We start from the raw sequence: 23,275 nt of genomic DNA, 5'->3' as shown, positions 1-23,275 counted from the left end.
ACGGAAGGTTCCCCTGCTTAAACCAGCACATGTCCAGGCCCGACTTAAGTTTGCCAATGACCATTAGTATGATCCAGAGGAGTCATGGGAGAAAGTCATGTGGTCAGATGAGACCAAAATAGAACTTTTTGGTCATTATTCCACTAAACGTGTTTGGAAGAAGAAGAATGATGAGTACCATCCCAAGAACACCATCCCTACTGTGAAGCATGGGGGTGGTAGCATCATGCTTTGGGGGTGTTTTTCTGCACATGGGACAGGGCGACTGCACTGTATTAAAGAGAGGATGAGCAGGGCCATGTATTGCGAGATTTTGGGGAACAACCTCCTTCCCTCAGTTAGAGCATTGAAGATGGGTTGAGGCTGGGTCTTCCAACATGACAATGACCCGAAGCACACAGCCAGGATAACCACGGAGTGGCTCTGTAAGAAGCATATCAAGGTTCTGGCGTGGCCTAGCCAGTCTCCAGACCTAAACCCAATAGAGAATCTTTGGAGGGAGCTCAAACTCCGTGTTTCTCAGCGACAGGCCAGAAACCTGACTGATCTAGAGAAGATCTGTGTGGAGGTGGGCCAAAATCCCTCCTGCAGTGTGTGCAAACCTGGTGAAAACTACAGGAAACGTTTGACCTCTGTAATTGCAAACAAAGGCTACTGTACCAAATATTAACATTGATTTTCTCAGGTGTTCAAATACTTATTTGCAGCTGTATCATACAAATAAATAGTTAAAAATCATACATTGTGATTTCTGGATTTTTTTTTAGATTATGTCTCTCACAGTGGACATGCACCTACGATGACAATTTCAGACCCTCCATGATTTCTAAGTGGGAGAACTTGCAAAATAGCAGGGTGTTCAAATACTTATTTTCCTCACTGTATATATACATATACATATATGTTGTAGATAACTAAATTATATAATACATACTTTTTAAAAAGTTTGGGGTGAGATTTGTTTTGAAAGTAATTCATGCTTTATTCAGCAAGGATCAAAAGTGCCAGTAAAGACATTTATAAAAGATTTCTATCAAATAAATGCTGTTCTTTTAAACTTTCTATTCATCAAAAAATCTTGAAAAATAAGATGTATCAGTTTCCACAAAAATATGAAGCAGCGCAACTGTTTTCAACATTGATAATAGTCATAAATGTTTCTCGAGCAGCAAATCAGCATATTAGCATGATTTCTGAAGGCTCATGTGCAGAGGAGCACATACGTTTTTCAGCCTGGTTCTCATATGAGAACCTGGAGATTTGGTTTGGTCCTCACACAGGCCATGGCATGTAGTGTGACCCATAAAATATAACTATTTTCAAACGTAAAATCAGCGAGCTTTTATTTTGGCGGGTTGCCGGCAAGTAAGTATTATGCGCTTCCGGGTTTAGCGCCGCTGATGGAATTGCGTCAGTGAATGAAATGTCACAGACGGTTTTGCTTTGAAAACGGCAGCGGTAGCCTAGATTATGCTTTCAGTTTGAATAGAAATCTTATACAGTACAGTTTGTCGATCTAAAATGCTAATTGTGCATTAACAGCTGTCATCCATGTCGGTACGCAAATGCGCTGTCAGAACTTATTCACACAGCGCATTTTTAATTTTGGTCGCGCATGCGGACCTGCGGACCACTTATGTGCACCCCTGCTCATGTGACACTGAAGACTGGAGTAATGATGCTGAAAATTCAGCTGCGCATCACAGGAATAAATCACAATTTATTATATATTCACATAGAAAACAATATTTTAAATTGTAATAATAATATTTTATAAAACTGCAATAATTTCAAATAATAATAATTAAATAATAATAATAATAATAATAATAAGAGACTTTTTTCAAAAACAGTAAAAATCGTACCAACCCTTTCCTAAAAGTAAGTAAATAAATAAATCTAATACAATTAGCTATGTTGTAGTGCACTTCCACAACCTACCTAAAATCGTACAGTAATTAAAAATAAAATTTGAATAATTTTCCAAGTCCTATTAGGAAGCATCTAGCAACCACCCAGAAGACCCTAGCAACTTTTTCTGAACCACTTTTCTTAGAAATGATCAAAGCCGGTGCCATCACTGCTCATCAGAGAGGCCAGAGACCCATTAAAACAGCCTCACATGTGTGATGCATTAACTGCTCACTTGCTGCGCTAATGAGTGCTGAAGCCCAGCTGGATGGACACGCAGAGAACCGGACGAGCTTCAGAATCAGGAGGAAATGGCAAAGCGGTGATTTTTACCTCGTTAAAGAACAGGAAACTGCTGAAACCCCTCGGTGAACTCTGCAGGTGATCTGGAAGAGACACCTTACGATGAACCGTGCCGTTCCTGCGCACTTCCAGCAGACAATCACGACTACCTTTAATACAAAAAATCAGTTATGCACTGAAATTATTTTATTTAACCAAACGGAAATTAAACTTTTCATTTTTGTCAACATGAAACATTAGCATATTGCCCTCCCACTACGTAACGCTGTACACAAAGCAGCACTGTTTGCGCTCACAAACACTGCTTTAAATGAAATCGACCAATCGGACCAATTAACAGATTAGCGTCACGCAAAGGAGGGGTTTGGAAAAATGAATCGATGAGCAAATCGTTTGGGAGTCGTTGAGCAAATAAGGTAAAAATAAATGCATATTGTAAGAAAATGAAAGTGGTTTTTGACCTTGCATGCATGTCAAGCCGTTGTCGTGGACTCCCAAAACCAAAATATGAACCTTTCATAACCCATAATAGGGGCACTTTAAGTAAAATGATTTAAATACGTTTTGGTGGAAACTGCAAACTGATTTACGGTTGCCAAAATTTGAGTTATAATATAATAGAAGCGTGCATTGATAGCAGTGTGTGAGGCAGACTTACAGCACCACAGCATGCTGGCATGGATCTGGATGCACTGCAGTCTGTCACAGGAGACTCTGAACTGCCGTCTCACCTGCAGCATCGAAACGTCCCACACGATCACACTGCCATCTTCACTGCACGAGTACGCCACCGTCTGACTGCACCGGACAGCAGGAAAAACATTCAATTAACATTTGGAGAAATTTAGCGTTATGTCACTTGCTCAACAACGGATGCTCTGGAGTGAATGGGTGCCGTCAGAATGAGAGTCCAAACAACTGATAAAAACATCACAATAATTGACAAGTAATCTTTAATTAGCTTTAACTTTAAACTGTTGCCTCTATCCATATGCATCTGCTCCAAAACACATTTTTCCTCTTCTTCAGATCAAGCTCTGTTTACATTGAAAACAGTCCAAAACAGCTCTAAACAAATATATTGGTGGATTTTGATGAAAGAGACAACAGGAGATGGACTTTTTCACTGGAGGAAGCGTTATTACAGACTTATATTTTAGGCAGATGCGACGGTTTAAAGTTAAAAACATCTTAATGATGGATTTGTTTCTTACAAACACTCAGCTCTTCACAAGACAGTTGATGGACTGGAGTGGTTGGATTATTGTGATGTTTTTATCAGTTGTTTGGACTCTCATTCTGACGGCACCCATTCACTGCAGAGCATCCATTGATGATTCAATTTGATCTACAAATCTGTTCCCATTAAGAAACAAGTTCATCTACATCATGCATGGCCTGAAGGAGTAATTTTTCAGCAAATTTAAATTTCTAGGTGAACCATTCCTTTAATGATCGTCCTGTTTAGTCTCTGTTACCTGAATTTGTCAGTTCTCTCCTCCAGGGCGAGTCCGGTGACCTCACTGCGATGCTCCGTCAGTTGTTTATTGCAGGAAACGCTCCGCGGGTTTATGATATAAATGAACGAGTCCTTTGAGCCGATCCACAGCTGCTGCTGGTTCACTGCCAGCATGCAATTCTGACAGGAGTGAAAACAAGCCGTGTTCATACAGTAAACAGCAGGGGGCAGCACTACTATGAAAACTATGAAGTGCACTAATATTTTCCATGACTACACACATCCCAGTAATGTGGTGAAGTCAAACAAAATGCAAAAATTCATCGTCATAGATTTGGCATGCAGAGTAATGGAGCAACATTTTGTTTACGTGCAGGAGTATTTTTTGTATTATTATTGCTGTAATGTTGTGGGAAAAATGTACTGAATTGTCGCAAAGTAAAATTCTTAATGCTTTTAGATAAAGCAAGTTGATTGCAGCCTACAGTCATACTAATAAACTACATTGGTTGTTTTCTTCAGATTTTTTATTGAGCATTGACCTTTCTCATATTGCTATTTGTGTCTTATTTCCTCCTGACACTTATAATCAGTCTCTCATATCTGATAAGGAGATGATAAGTGTGAGGCAAGGAAAAATACAGTACGTCATCACTGAAGGCCATTTTTTATATCTAGAGAGCTTTCCTCACCAGACGGGACTTTCCCACTTGAACAGAGTTCTGCTGCATGGACCAGCTAGCCGCATCGAACACCAGCACCTTCCCATCGCTCAAAGCGCACCACAGCTTTGGGTTTCCTCCACCGTCCAGCTCCGAAACGCCCAGCTGACCTACAAAACACACACACACACACACACGCAGTGCTTACCGGACAAGTCTCTGGCTTTCATAAAGGTTCAGTTTCCTTCTGGATGGTGGTAAAATCCTCCCTGCTGTGTCACAGACCCCTCACCACAAAACTTACACAATCTGAGGGAGGATGTGTTTCTTCATACACTGAGCGAGACCTACATCTGTGCTAAACGTTTCCACCATCTGTTTATCACAAAAAACACAACTAGATCTTTTGTTCTCCTGTTCTCTCTCTATGATGAGCTGCTGTTTATCCCTTTGTGTTTATTTTATTAGTAGCAGTATTTTTATTTTATTCTATTTGTTATTTTCTGTTAAAACGAAATAAGATTAGTTTAAAAAAAACATGACTAGAATATATTTTACAGCAAAATTTAAATAAAATAAAATAATACAGAATAAAAATTGTAAAAATGAAATCAAGATCAATCGATCTATCTATCTAATTAAATAGAAATTTGAATAATTCTTTTCATTCAAATGAGCATGAATTAAAGGCAATACAATATTATGTGTAAATGCTTCATAAAATGAATAATATCTTTTTTTTTTTTTGTATTAGAGTAATGACTGTTTTGGGGGGAAATAATGGTCAGAAAGTATAAAAAAAGTTTTTGTGGTGGAATATGACCTGTAAGTGTTTATGCCGCGTTTTATTAGATCTTTTACAGTTTGTCACTCCTCAAGTGTGTAAAGAAAGCGTGTGACTTTTGCCATTCCTGTTCAGCTGGACCAACAGGAGCAGGACACTGTTTTTATATTACGCAATAGAAATACTGAAGTATCGTGATTCTTATCAGAGCCATATGACCATTGATCTACGGCTGACAGCAGTGAAACCTAACAAATCAAAAGCACATAGATAGGACACAGATTATGTCATAGTCCTGTCTTGGAAGAAATTTGCTTGGTTTTAAAGTGTATTCTTCAGAATAAATAAATAAATATTTATTTTAGTGGTGGGCATAGATTAATTTTTTTAATCTAGATTAATCTCACTGTAATCTTGGAATTAATCTAGATTAAAATGGCTCATTTGAATTCTGCCAAGTAGATCAGAATAAGTTCACTACTAGTAGTAAACAACTAGCAGTCATCAAGAATTTAATATTGATAATAACATTGAATGTTCTGGAGATGTTGTTCGTGTATTTATGTCCTCATTTAGTGAGACGACAGACGTTAATATCACCGCAAGCATCACGCGGTCTTCTGTATGAGTAGTGAACAAACCCGCGCGTCTGCGCCATACATTAACACAGAGACACACAGAAGTCATATTTAAATAGACGTTTTGCGGCTTAATATTTACAAATAGGAGTGGGAGTGTGCTCACTTGTGTGTGCGCTTACGTTTGTTTGTTTGTGTGTGTGTGTGTGTGTGTGCGAACCGGGGCGGAACTCCGCTGTGCGCGCGATATAGAGAGCGTAACGTGTAACGTAGAAACAGAAATGACTTGCCGATTTCCATTGGGAAGCTTCTTAAAAATAAATTTCCCCTGAAGCAAACCCGGCGGCTTCATAGCTGCATCCATGTTAGCACGCATACACACAGGTTCGAAGACTCGTTCTCGCCCCCTACAGTGCAATTCGGCTAGGTATACATCCGCGCTAAAATATCAGGTGAAAGTCATCATAGCTTGCGTAGTATAGACCCAGCTCCCAACCCAACTTTGACAATAGATTAACGGCGATATTTTTTTTATCGCCCGATAAGAGTCTCACGTTAACGCCGATAACGGCCCACCACTAATTTATTTATTGGTCTTACGCTATAATAACCATACTAATAAAACATCTCAAATGCAACTTTAAAAAATAAATAAATACAAACAATAAAAAACAAGAATATATAATTCCAGATGTGTTTAAAAATGTGAATTTCTAGAATTTGAACCAAGTAAAAGATTCCAAATGTTTATGGCATGAACAGCTGTTTTTGATCTCTTGTGGTTCTGAATGTATTTTGAAATCACACTCTAATAACCCCATAACCTGATCTGGAGTCATGTTTGTGTAGCTTTGTTACGCCTTTAACAAACATAGTAAAGAATAAAGTGCTTCAGATCCCTGAATAAAGGTTTGTGCTTCACCCAGTTCACTGCCAGACATTAATCACGAGTCCAGTGAGGGGAAATACGTCGTAATCAAACACTGGAAGGAAATTAGTGAGCATGGAAACTCTGCCCTGGGCGGTTTCTACAAAACTGATTTGTAAACCTGTTCTTCTCCATGCTTGCAGGATGCATGAGATGACAGGAGTAAAACACTAGCCGTCTGCGCAACACCAGTGACAGGTTTGTGTAAATACCAGGTCAATCTGGGCAAGAGAAACTTGAAAGTCACTTTGATATGAAACAAATATCTGTATCTCTTTGTCTTTTTTAGACAAATAAATACCACACAATGTGTGTCATTCTTTATTCTGCAAACCACAAAACAGACTTACCAGGCGTGTAGAGCAGGACATCCACGGCCAGAGGAGACGTCTGGTCCAGAGATGGGTTGATCTTGTGTTTCAGGGTCTCAGAGGTTGTTTTAGGGACCATCATGGGCACTGTAATAAACCCAGAGACAAATACAGTCACTAAATACTAAAATAGTAATTTATCACACACTGTTGGTGACATATACAATGCAGTTTTTTCTGTTTTAGGTCCAGCTAATGCCTTCAGACAATCACAATATTATTGAGATCACAATGATTACAAATTTACACATTACATAACTGCTCATTTTCTGTGAAACCATCATGCATTTATTGAACTAAAAAAAAAACTTTTTAACAGTGCATTTCCCTTAAATAAAGTTGAAAAACAAATAAAAGTGAAACATTTTGATAAATAAATAAAGTAATATATAAAATATATGTAATTGATTTAAAAATGTATATGCATACATACACAGTAAAATAAATATTATGAAAATAATAAAAATAAGAAAATATTTTAGATATATATATATATATATATATATATATATATATATATATATATAGTGACGGGATGAGCCAACGACAGACACAGTGGGTGTGACGTCAGGCCTCGGAGAGGCTTTTATTAAACAAAATTACTAAAATAAAGTGTCCAGGGGAAGAAGTGTCCAACAAAACGGGGAGATCTGGTGTCCTCGTTGTGCTGCGGGGCTCGTGAAGGAGGGCAGTGCTCAAAAGGGGAAGGGTCCAGGGAAGGGGCGGAGTCCGGTGGCCGCACGCGCTCCCGCTCTGGTCCGGTTTACGAGGGGCGGCGGCTTCTTCTGAGCGGCGGCTCTTCCTCTTCTTCCTCGGCCTTTGGCGGGACTTGATCGGCCCGGCATCCTGCCCCGACGGCCGTAATACGGGTGCGGCGTTCTCCCGGACCGCGGGTTCTGCAGCTCACAGCTCCGGTGGCGCGGTGGCGCGATGTCCCTCTACGCACCCTTCCTGGACCCACGAGGAGACCAGCGTGCATGCACGGGGGAAGAGACCGGTCTCTCGAGGAGAGGCGCGCTGGGCATTTAACAGCGGCGGTGATGAGGCTTCATTCAGTCCAGCTGTGCCTCATCACACGCCGCCAGCCCGCGTTGATCCCACGCCCCTCCTCTCATCCACCCACTCCAGTCGGGAGCCTGGTGAAGGGCGGCGAATAAGGGACGGGGTGGTGATGATGATGAGGGGGAGGGCCACCGATCCGTCACAATATATATATATATATATATATATATATATATATATACACACACACACACACACACAATAATCACGATTACATTTGCAATTAATTAGATTTTTTTAATCAATCAATATGTGTGTGTATGTGTTTGTGTGTGTGATTTATTAAAGTGTTTGTGAGTTTAAATAAATGATATACAAATAATAAATACAAATAAATTAGATCAAAATAAATAAGATAACTCTGTTATAGTGCACTTCCACAACCTACTGAAAACTACTAAACATTTTGGGTGTTGGATTTATAACAAAAGGAAATGAGAGCATCACTGTGAAAACATAATTTGTTTTATGTCGATTGTCTTGTTTTCATAGTCACTGGAAGCCAAAATCATAATCAGATATTGTTTTCATAGTCACTTCCAGAATTATGTTTTCATGGTCACTGGAAGCCAAAATCATAATCAGATATAATCACCCAACCAATATCAAACACCAGTTTATTACTGCAAGTGATGCACTCTCAGCCATAACAAACTACAAAGCCACAGTCAGAAATCTGTAAACGGGGTTCTTCTAAACAGCACTTAGTGAGTGATACACACCCTCAAGCTTCTTCTTGTCGAAGTAGGCCAGTTTGGTAGCAGCGAAGATGGCTTTCTGTGACTGCAGGCAGCCGACCACAGCGTCCATCAGCAGAGCGTTAGTCAAGGCCTGCTCCATGAACTGAGGGTCCTGTTGACACACATCACAGCACACATTCACACGGCCGTCTACAGCTCAGGAGAGACACTCCTGACCCTCAGGACAAGAGCCATTCATGTCTGAGGAACAGCAATTTGAGAAAGTGAGAATCTCCACTCGAAACAAAACCCAACACTACTGCGCTGAACTCTGACACCTCTCATCGAAACCTGCATTCAGTCTGCTATCTTCTCTAAATTACGATACTGTGTTCTGTTACACTATGGTTTCTTGGTTTCACAGACAGGGCTTAGACTAAGCCAGGATTAGGCCATAGCTCAATTAGGACATTTAAGTGTCTTTTAAAAACGTGCCTTAGAAAGTAATAATACTGACATGCTTTAAAATCAGTCAGTGCATGTCTCTTTCAGTTAAAACAGCTCAAGTCATGCACTTTAGTCTGAGACTAGACTTAAGCCTCGTCTGTGAAAGCAGGGGTATATGTTCTGGGGTTTTCTGTGTCTCAGAGCGATCTTTAGATGAACAACAACCACTTTTTCACATTCACATAATTTCCAACATTTTGACAGAGAAAGTTTTCACACTGTCAAACAGATTTGTAACAATAAACATCTCTCTGCAGTTTTCCGCCAAAATAAAAGTTTGAGGATTTTAACCTTTGAAAGTGAAGAATTTAAAGCATATTTAGTACACTAACTAAATTATTATCAATACTTATTAAAATATAAAAATATACATTTTAAAATTACTATTTATTTATTCCAAAAATGTAATACATATCATTACTGTAACTTAGTGTAAAATTAAATAATAATAATTCTTATCAAGGATTTATTTATTAATTCCAGGAATTTATGTTAGCACTGTAAGTGTTAAATAAAATTGTTATTTTATTAGGCAGCGACTATTTGCACTAAGTGTAAATAGCTATTGATTCTATTTACACTATGTTAAAACAGCAACATTTTCTGCTATTTATACTACTTGTTGCAAATAGTAGCAATTATCTGCACCTCAGTATTGTAGTACATTATAAAACAGTACGCAATAATAATGTATTGAGTGTAAACTATAATTTTAATTCAAATATATAATTTATCATTTTAATTCAAATTATTAATTGGATGCCACCTTATTGGGACAATAAAGCCCTTCCTACACCTACCCGATACTTTATTTTCAACTTTTTGATTATTTCCTTCATTTTTATTGAAAATAAATGCCTTTTCGATGCAATATGATATTTGAAAAGGGAGAAAAAGTTCAGCAAAAGGTGTGTTCGAACTCGGGTCGATCGCGTCAAAAAGCACACGCCTTACCATCTACGCCACTGAAACTGATGTGAAACGAGCGTCTTTTTTCAGTGTTGACTGTCCCAATCACACGTTGTTGGCGGAGTTAGTGTAAATAGTCTCTGCCAACAAGGCAGGATATTTGCACTGTGTAAATAGACACTTCATTATTATTAATATTCTTATCAAATATTTATTTCAAGACTTCAAATAGAAGTTAAATAATATAGCAATTCTGCTAAGTACACCTCCACAAAAACCTACTAAAGGAAAAAAATTATCTTGATCACTTTTATCTGAAATAAATAAAATAAAATAAAAAAATAAATAAATTAAAATTTATTAAGTGCCCATCCCTATTTCAGACTAACATACAAGAACGAAATAATGGACGTTTAGCCAGAATAAACTAAAATAATTATTTTCTCTTAATTGTTTATAATTACAAAATTATACCAATAACAACAAAGAATAGTTTAAAAGCAATTAAATTGAATTTAAAAGACATTAAATGTTCATCACATTGCTGTTCAAATCACAACATGACAAAATAATCATAATAGGCCTATAATTTATTGACCAAATTGTGCACTCCTACACTGTAAATCAAAAAAAAAAAAAAAAATCAATAACACTTACTAAAAAAGATTAAATGTTATATTTGTTTACTTGCATGTCATGTGACTGTTAACTGAAATATTAACTAAATAGTTTATGTCAGTCTTCAGCTGATCTAGGAGATGAATTTGGCTAAAATCAAAGACTGAAGCAGTCATCAAACCTTATGATCGTCTGCAATCTTCCTGCCGGCCCACATCTCTTTGATCATCAGGTGCCAAAGGTCACACTCCGACTTCAGATTGGCCTCGAACGTCTCCTTCCTGAGGGAGGTTTTGATCTTCAGCGTCGGGATCCTCAGCAGAAGGAAAGGAGCAGACGAGATCTTCACGTCCTGGATGAGAACAATAAAGTCTTTCATGATTACAGTTCAGCCGGAAACAATTAAACTTGGGTTGAGTGATCCTGACCTCAATATCTCTGAACTTGGTGATCTCCACGTATCCCGGCCGGCCCTCCGTCAGCAGGAAGAGCCTGCGCTGGGTCATGGCGATCTTCCCCACGCCGTGACTGGTCTTCACCGATGATGAGAGCTTGTAGACACATTCGTCCGTCTCCAGGTGCTCCAGCACGACGACCGGCAGATCCACGTCCTGAGCCGCCGCTTCCGTCTCCTTCCAGAAGTTGTAGAAGAAACGGAACATCTCTGGATCCACCTGCTTCTGCTGACCTGTGTGGAGGAAATATCGCAAACATGAATGTTTTACTGTAGATCTTGGGCTTTCAATCTTTTCCTAAATCTTCATCCTAAAAAAAAATAAAAAGCCTCTATATATTTTCATAAATAAAAACCCAATTTATACTGTTATTATTATATATTTATTGTAAATTAAGATAAATGTGTCGAATATTATTTGCAAAATATTTATTTTTATTATATTACATTAAAAACAAAATTCACTATGCACTACACTACTATACTACTGTTACATGTATTATTAATTTAAATTATTATTTATTTATTTACATTTTTATTTTATTTTTACACTGTTTTCTATAAATTTTGAATGATTGATTGATTGATTATCTAATTTATTGATGCATATATATATATATATATATATTTTTTTTTTTTTGTTAGTTTCATTTTAGTTTTATTTATTTTTAGTTTTTTCTCTAAACCTTTGATTGATTGATTGATTGATTGGCTGGCCATTTAATTATACATTTATTTATATATTATATATTTTTTTTTATTTATTAGTTTAGTTTAATAATCTTATTTTTTATTATTTATTTATACATTTTTACACTACTTTTTTTTCTTTAAACATTGATTTAATGGGTAGGACTGTACATTTTTAAAGAGTCATCATTTACTTTCTATCATGTTCCAAACCTGTATGACTTTCTTTTTCCATCGAACACAAATTCACAAATACAAGAACAGAGAAAAAAACACAAAATAAAATCAGTCACATGACTCATGCACTATACTGGCCAAACTGCAGGTCTTCTGAAGTCATGTGATGTTTTGTGTGAGGAACAGACTCAAATGTAATCATTGTATGCTAATGATATATTCAAACATGATGTAGACTTTAAATGAATAAAGCGTCTCTTCTGCATTACACAAAAGAAGGAGCGTTATGTAGTTTGAGAACATGAGCATGAGTAAATGATGACTGAATTATTGCAGATCTTGTGACATCTGAGATAAAGGTGCTTTCTTTACTTTATGGCTCCAAGCAATAAAGTGCTATGGTAAATTCCAGTAAGATATATAGTATATATATATACACAGCACACAATAAGGCAAAAATATCTCCTTAAAACCTGAATGTTTACTGAACAGCTGTATCTTGCATTCTTCAAATGTTTTTAAATAAAAGAATGAGTATGAGTGTATGAGTAAGAAATGCATTTGACACACATGACAAACACAAACCTGTTCTACTAATGCCATCCAGGAACTGATGTGTGTCACAGAGTTTTAAATGTTACATGACTTTAAACAGACAGGAAATGATTAACCAGCATTGTGCTACTCGAGCAAGTGAACACAGGAGTACAGCTAAAGGTTAAACATAAACTGGGTTAAAGATGGCAGCAGCTCTGTGCCTACCTAAAGAATATTCCTTCACGTGCACACACACTCATGCACATGCAGGTACGGAGTCAACACGTGTGCCATCATGCCGAGATGCTGTTAGTACTGATGGCTACGGCTATGGTAAACTACGCTTACCCTCCAGCTCAAGGTAAAACACAGACTGCGAAGTGGAATCCACACCTGACAAACCAAAGCCATTTTTACCAAAAACACTAGAGATGCATGACACATCAGTGAGCATATCACTATATCAGCCGATATTAATATCAGCATATTCCAATGGTTTTTATCTGCTTGACTGGGCCGATATGGAGAGCAGAAATGATCAGCATAATATAATATATTCCAACTGTATATTTTATACTACTCAGTAAAAAAATAATACAACTATGGCCATCAACTGCTGTATCAGCCAAATTTATATAACTGTACTATCTATCCATCCATCCATCCGTCCGTCTATTTATCTGTACATCAATCATCCATATATCTAACCAGCCGTCGATCTATCCATCTACCTGTCTATCCATCCATCCACCAATCCATCTATCTACCCATCCATCCATCTATCATCTACTTGTATATCTATCTGCCCATTCATCATCTACCCGTCTGTCTACCCACCCATCCATCCATCCATCATCTACCTATCTAACCATCCATCCATCCATCCATCATCTACCTGTCTATCTACCTATCCATCCATCTACCTGTCTATCTACCCATCCATCCATCCATCTACCTGTCTATCTACCTATTCATCCATCCATCCATCCACCTACCTGTCTATCTACCTATCCATCCATCCATCCATCTACCTGTCTATCTACCCATCCATCCATCCATCCATCTACCTGTCTATCTACCCATTCATCCATCTCTTTCCATCCATCTATCCATCCATCCATTATCTACCTGTCTATCTAACCATCCATCCATCATCTACCCGTCTATCTACCTATCCATCCATCCATCATCTACCTGTCTATCTACCTATCCATCCATCCATCCATCCATCCATCTACCTGTCTATCTACCCATTCATCCATCTCTTTCCATCCATCCATCATCTACCTGTCTATCTAACCATCCATCCATCATCTACCTGTCTATCTACCTATCCATCCATCCATCCATCATCTACCTGTCTATCTACCTATCCATCCATCCATCTGTCTATCTACCCATCCATCCATCTCATTCCATCCATCCACGCATCCATTATCTACCTGCCCATCCATCATCTACCTGTCTATCTACCCATCCATCCATCTCTTTCCATCCATACATCCATGCATCCATTATCTACCTGTCTATCCATCTACCCATCCATCCATCCATCTCTCTTTCCATCCACCCACCCATCCCTCCATCCATCCATTCATCCATCATCTACCTATCTACCCATCCATCCATCCACCCATCTATCTATCTGTCTATATGTCCCTGCACTGTATCCAGCAATCTATCCATCTATTCTGCACATTCGAATTTGTGACAGTTGCGCTAACAAAACAAATATGGCATCCGAAAGCCGAGGTTGATGGTCAGTTTGTGTGTTAAATCTTTGACCAACTTTTTCCACTTTTGATGTCATTTCTTACGAGAAATTAGTATTGTAGTAATAAAATATTTGCTTAGTTATCACCAAAGCTCCCTCTTTAATAAAACATTAAACTCTCTGCAAAGTCTGTCAGAAATCAGTTCTGGAAGGTACACAAAAGCGCTGCCTGCAAAGTCATTGCCTGATAGGCCAGTGAGGCATCAAGTCAGCTGCCTAAGCTTTCTGATGCAGCCTTGGATTGCAAGAACAGGAAAGGTTGCCAGATCTCAATAAGTTTCCCTAGCCCATTAGTTTGCCCGAAACAAACAACAGCTCTATTCTGATTGGCTGTGCTTTGTACCCACCCACAGTGAGGGCCTCAAACAGCCGCTGGATGGTGCCTTGATCCTTCACGATGCCCGACTCCTGAACGCGCCGCACAAAGTCCTCCATGTGCAAGTGTTTCTTGGGCAGTTCGAATCTCTTCACTGTCCCGCCATCCATCGGTCGCGCTTGCTCCCGTTCATTCTCCCTTTTCACCCAGCTGATCAGACGCTTCAAATCGGGGCGTCGCTCGGCCGTCCTCCTCTCCTCCGCCGGCAGAGACTCGACCAACGTGTTTAGCAGCGCAGCAGGAAAGATGTCCATGTCTGTTTTATACAAGCTCTGGAAGTCTCTGAGGGCATCCACGCGCTTCCCAACAACAGAGTTCACCAGTCCTCGCAAGTAATAATAACGGGCGAGGAGGGCGGAGTCATCTGGGGTTGCCGCGGAGATGGCTTTGCTCAGCTCTTTGATGAGATCATTGTAGTAACTCTGAACGTATTGGTAGGCGAGCGGCGGAGGGAATTCTGGGAGTTTAAAGGTTTTGATTGGCCTTGAGGGACTCCAGGAACCTGTTAACATAAAATAGGAGATAAGTGACATGCACTATGACTTTATTTTTTACGTTTATTTTATATTTCATATTACATTGTGTTGGAGAGTGGGGGCCTTCATGTCAAAAAATCCCCCTAAATTATAAGTGACTAACAATAGCAAACATGAATATTTATCTTAAAAAAAAGAGAAAGAAAAAAATATTCCTGGACGTTCCCTGGATAAGACTTGTTTCAGAATATATGATGTGTTGTTAAAAGTTTAGTCAAGTTTCCTCACCGCTCTGGAAAGGCATGGTCCCAATGGACGTCTGTCGGACCGGGACGGTGAGCAGTCGATGGTCGGCCAGGTTTGGCATACTAATCCCCAGCCTGCTGTTCAGGCCGTTCTCTGCTCTGACGTACTTGCGGATCTCGTCAATCGTGGGTCTGCGAGGAGACTCTGTCATGGCTCTCATCCTGAGCAACAGAGACAGAGATGTGTTTTATTTCAGCTCATTCTCATCAGATGATGGATTTCATCACTCAAACTGAATCTTAAAAAAAAATAGTTTTTTTTTTAACCTAATGTCTTGTGTTGCATGTGTGACCTGCTGATAATCATTTCAATATGTTCCTCAATGAGTAGGAATGAATGGGAACATGTTTACAGTAAATACACTTACAGCAGGTAAACGTGCAGGACCGTGAAAACTATGCTTTACTTCCTCAGATGTAAAACACAGGCTGCTGTGATAGAATCACTTACAAAACCTGTTAAGTTACATTCAAACTAATGCCATTACCAAAAAAAAAAAAAGAACCCTGGTTACTTTTCCTTGGTATCTGTTACCAGGAAGAGACGAGTCAAAATGATCTGAAAAATGGTCATACTTTAGTTTTTAACGTCCATGTTACACTTGTCCTCTGACCCTGGAGAATTAACCAGGATTTTTTTGCCTGCTGTGCCTTTCACATGTGAGATGTTTTCACTGGTACACACTGGCATGCAGGTTTGCTGTGGTGTTAAATATAGTGTTTAACTTCCCCTTCCTTCAATAGAAATCATCACACTGAGACAGATTCATGCCTCATTCTCATTGCTGGACAGAAAAGGAATGAGGAGGCGATGATGCTTTTTGTTTCCTGCGATGACTAACTGTTTTCTGTATATATTTGACACCTAATTGTGTCCTCCGTTTCTGGTCACCAATGAGCCCTTTAAACAGTGATCAGTCTATTAGGCTGGATTTACATGCACAGATCCCATGTATTCACACTAAGCAGAATACATAGTCACATTCCTGATTACTAACTTTTCATCAAGCACATCCCTAATGCACGATCAGCTAAAAAGTTGTAAACAATAGGGGCTTTCGCACTGGAGGGACCTATTCATAGTTCCTAGAACTATCGGCGGAAATTCACGGTTTTTGGTGTGTTCACTACACAGGAATTAGGAACGGTTTTAGTTCTAAGAACTCTGTTTGCGTGAACTAAATTAGCTCCTACTTCAGAGCAGGGTCTAAAACAGTTCTATAGGAACTACTAGTGACGTAAGCGTATGCTGATAAAACGCATACGAAACACCAGCATTTTTAAAAAGCCATGTAAAAATATTTACTCCACGAACATGGAAAACAGTGATAATAACGGCATTTACCTGTTGCGTGCAGCATTGTGTTTTTTTCTCAGCCTCAATGATAACACTGCAAGGTGTCATAGGAGATTTAGTCAGATATTCATGCTCTTTAAATTATGTAAATTGTGCGTTTACATTTCATCTCCAATATCACGAAACCCACTACACACAACAAAAACAGCTCAGATCACGGCATCCTCCATTCACCGGTTGTTGATGTTTGTAAATGCCGCACATAAAGATGTTGCTGTTGGCTGCTTCAGAGTTCCTGCTGCTGGTGCGAACGCAACCAGGAAAACGGCCCGAGGGAGAAATTGGTTGTCTAGGAATGACTCTGCTGGCTAGTTCCTACAACTATTTGGTGCGAAAGCCCCGAATGTTTACATTTTGCAAACTCAGCACACAGACATTAAATCAGTGCCGTATCCGCATTGAGAAGAAGTCCTACCTCAGAAAGAGGATTTAGGAATCTTCAACTCTTAACGTTTTTATGATTGTGCAATTCATGCAAGCTTTGCAATTTCAATTTTTAGGTCTGCTCTCTTGATTGTCATTTACTGTAAATGCACTTAATTTACATGCTTTGGCATGGTAATGCAAAACGACCCATTAAAAAAAGCTGAAAAATAACAGGATATTCTTTTAATGAATAAAAACTAGACACAGGAAGAAAAAAAAAAAGAGATGAGATGAAAGAGTCCATTAATGTTGACTTATATTTACCTTCGAGTCTCTGAGCGGATGTTCAGCTGCATGCGAGTAAAAGCATCATTCTTCCTGTTCAAACGTTCCCGTAGAAATGAGTGGAATATATGAGTGTCTAAAACCTAAAAGCACACACACATACATGAGTGAGTGGGTCTGGTAGAGAAGCACACGCTGAGTGTATAACCAAACATGAGTCTTTATTTACCTTCTTGTAGAACTCGTGATCGGTCGTCTCTCTGGACCTGAGGAACTCCTCGCTGTTGAAAACTCGATGCTCATAGTTCAGGAAGTCACAAACTTCACTACAGAGAGCAGAAAAAGACAGCATATGGATTTCAGATCAATCACAGAGCATTAAACAATATCACTGTGTTCACATTTCAGCAGGAGAAACTGCAGGATGCTTCTGTTAGAGAATAAAACCTTCATAAAACCTGTTTTCATATAAATGGGGCGTCATGCACGCATTATTTTTGAGGGGGCACGAGTTGGGGGGCAGGGGTCGTCATGTGAGACAGAGCCGCCACAACAGCACTTATGTTTTATTTATTTTTTCCTTTTTATTCGAAACAAACACATTAACTATATCATGAAATTTCTTGATTCTCACCTTTATAGATTATGTGAGTTGATCTAGTGGGCGATGGTCAAAGTAACCTATTAATGTAATCTATTAAATATGGGTGTCATGCCATAACATATTTTAATACGACTGACTTTATATTTAATGTGAATTTAACATTGAAAGTTAATGTGAATAAAAACATTGTAAGTTAGGCTACTAATCATAATACTTTTATCGCACAGAAAGAAAACAAAGAACATTTATATTATCAAAGAAGATTTTTACTGACAGTCTAGAGTTCAAGCACTCTCAAACACACCCATTAAAATCACTGAAGCGGTTTACACTATGAAATGAATATCTCACTTACAGATTCGTGCACACATTTGCACTTTGTTGTTTCTGATGAGCGAATTCGCCAGAAAGAGGTATTAAGTCAGCGAGAGAATGAAGAAAACAGCGGCATTTCAGCGATGACTCATCTGAACACCTCTCATTGGTCATTGCAGCTCTTTTTTTTAAACATTGTATAATCCAATACAATATAATATAATATAACATAATATTCCGATTTATGGGGGTTTAAACACTGCTTTTTGCAAGTTGTGACTTTTTAGAAGAAAAAAAAAAACATTTAAATGGTGTTTATTGTTTGTTATCATCAGTGTCATTGTAGTACTATTCATATATTATAGTAGTATTTATTTATAGTATTTATTCATATTAATATTTATATTTTCAGTTTTTTGTTTAATATTAGTTTTAGTAATTTTGTGAGGTGCTTTTGTCATTTTATTTGTCGTTTTAAATATTTCTACTTAGCTTTAATTTAATTTATGTTTTAATATGAGTAATTTTAGTGTTTTACAGTAAACATTTTACAGGTGCCATAGAATGGAAAACTGTGTTTACCTTGGCATAGTTGAATAATAAGAGTTCTGTACATGGAAACAGCGAAAATGGCAGATCATGGAAATAAATGTTATGTTCCAGGCTGTGCAGGGGATGTGAAGTGCAGGGATGGGTTGGTGTCTGTATTCAGAAAGGCACGGAAAGCAAATAACGCGTTCTAATAAAATAACGCGAGCCACTAAAGGGACATGGTTAGCTCCTTGCTAGCGGTAGCCTGTTACATTACAGTACATAAGATTTCACTTACCACATAAACAGTAAGGAGAGATGACTGAGGATGATGGCGAATGATTTACAGATCCTGAGAACCACTGACAAGCATCTGATCTTGTAAAATGTGTGGTAACTAAGTTCTGCCGCTCCATAGTATAAATAGAGTACGTGCAATCACGACTCTTGAAAGCGAAAGTGAAAGTAAAAAGCGATCGTGCATTTGAAAACAGTTTCAGTGCCCCACATATTAATAGCGGCTCCCTGATGCCCGCATTTTATATACAGTATAATTACCCGACGATATAACTGCGAGAGAAAGTATTGAAATATATATTTTCCTCCCTGTGTTTCCTTCCTGCTGTGAGCTACTGAAATGAGCCGCACTGTGAAACAGCCAATCAGAGCAGAGCTTAACATTATTATTCATGACCCTTCCAAATAAGCCAATAACAGACTGTTTAATTCTAGGGAGAAATCCTAGGGTTGTAAATGCACATGAAAAAAACGTTTCTGGAGAATTTTTGCCCTTACCTAAGCCACATAACTTGTATGTAGATATCAGAGAACAATTTTAAATATTGTATCAATGCATTCTATGGCACCTTTAATTCTTGGACAAAATTAGCAAAATATAATGGAAAAATCTTTTTTAAAAATTGTTTACATTTTTTACATTTAGTTTTTCATCCAAATATTTATATTTCATTTTATTTCAGCTTCATTTAAATTACAGAAATCAATTTGTTATAGTTTTAGCTAACAATAACAATAATTTTTTTTTACAAACGTCAAAAAAAATTAACTTAAGTATAGTGTAGGACACAATGTAAGGAGTCAGAGAGAGGGTAAAAACATGATCATGCAAAACAAATTTAAGACGGTCTTTTGTGCAAATTGACAAAGAAATGAATACAATGACAAAAAACATGATGATATGAGCTCTAGAAGTGTTGAGCTCCAGACCTGAAGATGTTGACGATGAGTTCCATGGTGACGTTGAGGATGACGGTGTTGACTTTGTGCTGCCACTGTCTCCTGTGAGCGCGCAGCTCGTTGATGTCAGTGCGGCTGCCGACGCGACACACATCCAGATCATAGTGAAGCTGCAGTCCTTTAGCTCTACACAAACACACACAAAACACACAACACTGCATTCACACGACAACCTCAAACTGAACTAACAACACAATTTGAGCCCTGCTTCTGTTTTGGATGACTCCGTTTATTAGGAGTAATTAAGTTCATTATTTGCAATTTACTTAATTGTGTCTCTGAGCTCCTTTGAGTTTAATGCTTTGTACACAGCAGGTTCATGTTCAACAGCGAGCCTGTTCAAAATCCAGTGAATCACCTCAAACTAAAAATAAGGGATGCCATGTTGTGATCAATTACAAAAACATCCTGCTGCATCCTGTACAAGATAAAGGTGAAGTGTTTCATGTGCGTCATGTTTACAATGTAAAAATAATGTCTTTTACTCCACACTGATGTTTAGTAACAGTCAAGACATTTAAATGTTAGATTTCTATTAAAATAAATGCTGCTCTTTTGAACTTTCTATTCATCAAATAACCCTGAAAAATAAAATTTATCACAGTTTCCACAAAAATATGAAGCAGCACAACTGTTTTAAACATTGATAATAATCAGAAATGTTTCTTGAGCAGCAAATCAACATATTAGAATGATTTCTGAAGGATCATGTGACACTGAAGACTGGAGTAATGATGCTGAAAATTCAGCTGCGCATCACAGAAATAAATTACATTTTAACAGATATTCACATAGGAAACAGTTATTTTAAATTACAATAATATTTCACAATATTACTGTTTTTGTTAGTTTTTTTCTTGTATGATTAAATAAATCCAGTCTTATTGAGCAGAAGAGACTTCTTTCAAAAGTTGTAAAAAAATCTCACTGACCCCAAACTTTTGTACAATATTGTATGCAAAGTGAAACAGGAATATTCTTCCAAAAAAATCTCTTACCGAAATATAAAACAATCTCTGGCTGTCAGTGGCACATCTGGAAGCTCAAGTCTGTTTGAACTTGAAGACAACACTGTTCCTTGATCAATGTCTATAAGAACCAGATCATCCAACTCCTGTCAAAAAACACAGGAATCTATCACCAACTGAGCAATAAGTCAGGCCTATTTTGCAAAAGTAAACTGCTATTAGTGCAGTATAACTGATTTGCGTGTCACATAATCAGCATTTCCAAACTGAATGGAAAAGGTTTACTAAGGGTTTGGAGCATGTAGTCAAAATAAAGCATGATATGAAGCTGGTCCGTACCTCTGCGATCTCCTCGAAGTGGTAAGTGTGGCAGCCCATCACGTAGGCCGTGGGTGCCATGATGAAGTCCAGCATCTGGTGAGAGAGGACAGGCACGAACGGATGCTGCCAGCGCAGCGGGTGAATGAAGATCATGAAGCATTCGGCGACTAGCGTGAGTTTGGCCCAGTTGGTGGACAGAAACACCACCCTCTGCTCCATCAGGATACAGCTGATGATCTGAGAGCAACAAAACAATCAACAACTTTGAGCTCCTTTGAAATTATTAAGCTGTAAATATATATAAGCATCTCCTTAAAAATGTCCTGCAAAAACAAAAATGTGAGTTTGATCCAGGTTTAACTGCTAGTTTAGGGCCGGTCGAGACAAAATACTTTTAAAATGGCTTGAAATGTCCATAGTTCCCAATGTTATTTATATACTATTATAGTTCTTTTATTTTTATATTTTCATTTTAGTTTGTTTGGTAATTCTGTTATATGCTTTTGTAATTTTTATTAGTTTTAAAAAAAATATTTCTATATAGCTTTAATTTATTTCTATTTAAGTTTTAGTAATTTGAGCACTTCAACTTTAGTTAAATAATTTTTTTTCAGTTAAATAAAAAAAAGTTTCATTTAGTTTTCAACTAATATTTATGTTTTATTTGAAGTTTTAGTAATTTTATGTGCTTTTGTAATATGTATTAGTTTTTTTATATTTCTATTAGTTTTAATTCCTTTTTATTTCAGTTTTAGTCATTTTAATAGTCAGTTTTTCATTGAATATTATTATTTTATTTTATTTTAAGTTTTAGTAATTGTTATATGCTTTTGAGATTTTTGGAATAATTCTATGTAGCTTAAATTTATTTATATATCAGTTTATGCACTACATTTCTTTTTATTTCAGTTAGCTGTCAAATCAACATTTCGAATTTTCATAGATTAAGCTTTTCATCTAATAAATATATTTTGCTTTATTTCAACGAACACAAATGTTTTTAATAGTTCTAGTTCACAATAGTAACCCTGTTAAGTTGAGATGTATATGATTGTAAGAGGCACAGAAGTGGCGTGAATCTCCTGACCTGCAGGATCTGTTTAGGTTTGAAACACAGAAAGGGCAGGTGAAGATCGAGGTCCATGACGGGTCGATCCACATCCAGTCTGGAGGGAAGTTCAATCTGAAAGGGTCTGAGATTGAACACCTAGAGAAACATCCACAAAGACCAACAATGAAGTATGTGATCTAAAACAGCTTGCATACCTTGCACAGGTAAAATAACCACATTTCTAAGTAAACAGTGATGATGCTCACCACATGTAGCGGTCCAGGAGGAGGGATGGGCACCAGCGCCAGTTTGGCAGAAAACTCCTTCACCTGCTCTTCAAACTCACACATGCGGGACGTTTTTAGCTGGAGCAAGAAACTATGATAGAAGAGAAATAACCCGATTACAACAAATACTTCATGTTACTGCTAAATAATGTTATGGAGTGGGTCTTACCTGGACAGACAGTCTCTGAGGGCATTATAATATGGATATTTGGAGATGATACAGATGCTGTATGTGGTGAACAGACGCTGGAGTTTGTTCAGCCGATGGCCGTTTTGATGAATCCCATTATCTAGTTGGAACTACAGTAACACAACATGACAAATGAATAAGCGACTACATTTTACAAACTTTATTTACATGGGAATTTAATA

General features: G+C 37.8%; 1 protein-coding gene across 1 annotated transcript in view; it reads right to left on the bottom strand.

Annotated features, from left to right (window-relative positions):
* dennd3a (DENN/MADD domain containing 3a) overlaps positions 1 to 23,275 on the bottom strand; it is a 30,671-nt gene that overhangs the window by 2,536 nt on the left and 4,860 nt on the right. Inside the window, exons 5-22 of the mRNA XM_058754305.1 lie at positions 23,073 to 23,203; positions 22,883 to 22,994; positions 22,653 to 22,772; positions 21,584 to 21,802; positions 21,275 to 21,390; positions 20,247 to 20,402; positions 17,799 to 17,895; positions 17,609 to 17,712; positions 15,545 to 15,723; positions 14,752 to 15,282; positions 11,201 to 11,460; positions 10,954 to 11,124; positions 8,781 to 8,910; positions 6,976 to 7,083; positions 4,366 to 4,505; positions 3,693 to 3,853; positions 2,873 to 3,012; positions 2,245 to 2,363 (exon numbers count right to left, since the gene is read on the bottom strand). Coding sequence (XP_058610288.1) covers positions 2,245 to 2,363; positions 2,873 to 3,012; positions 3,693 to 3,853; positions 4,366 to 4,505; positions 6,976 to 7,083; positions 8,781 to 8,910; positions 10,954 to 11,124; positions 11,201 to 11,460; positions 14,752 to 15,282; positions 15,545 to 15,723; positions 17,609 to 17,712; positions 17,799 to 17,895; positions 20,247 to 20,402; positions 21,275 to 21,390; positions 21,584 to 21,802; positions 22,653 to 22,772; positions 22,883 to 22,994; positions 23,073 to 23,203 — 2,994 coding nt within the window. The remainder of the gene's footprint in view (positions 1 to 2,244; positions 2,364 to 2,872; positions 3,013 to 3,692; positions 3,854 to 4,365; positions 4,506 to 6,975; positions 7,084 to 8,780; positions 8,911 to 10,953; positions 11,125 to 11,200; positions 11,461 to 14,751; positions 15,283 to 15,544; positions 15,724 to 17,608; positions 17,713 to 17,798; positions 17,896 to 20,246; positions 20,403 to 21,274; positions 21,391 to 21,583; positions 21,803 to 22,652; positions 22,773 to 22,882; positions 22,995 to 23,072; positions 23,204 to 23,275) is intronic.

This window comes from Onychostoma macrolepis, chromosome 19, assembly GCF_012432095.1.
Source record: "Onychostoma macrolepis isolate SWU-2019 chromosome 19, ASM1243209v1, whole genome shotgun sequence".
NCBI classification, from domain to species: Eukaryota; Metazoa; Chordata; class Actinopteri; order Cypriniformes; family Cyprinidae; genus Onychostoma; species Onychostoma macrolepis.
This window is presented reverse-complemented; position numbering and strand designations above follow the sequence as displayed.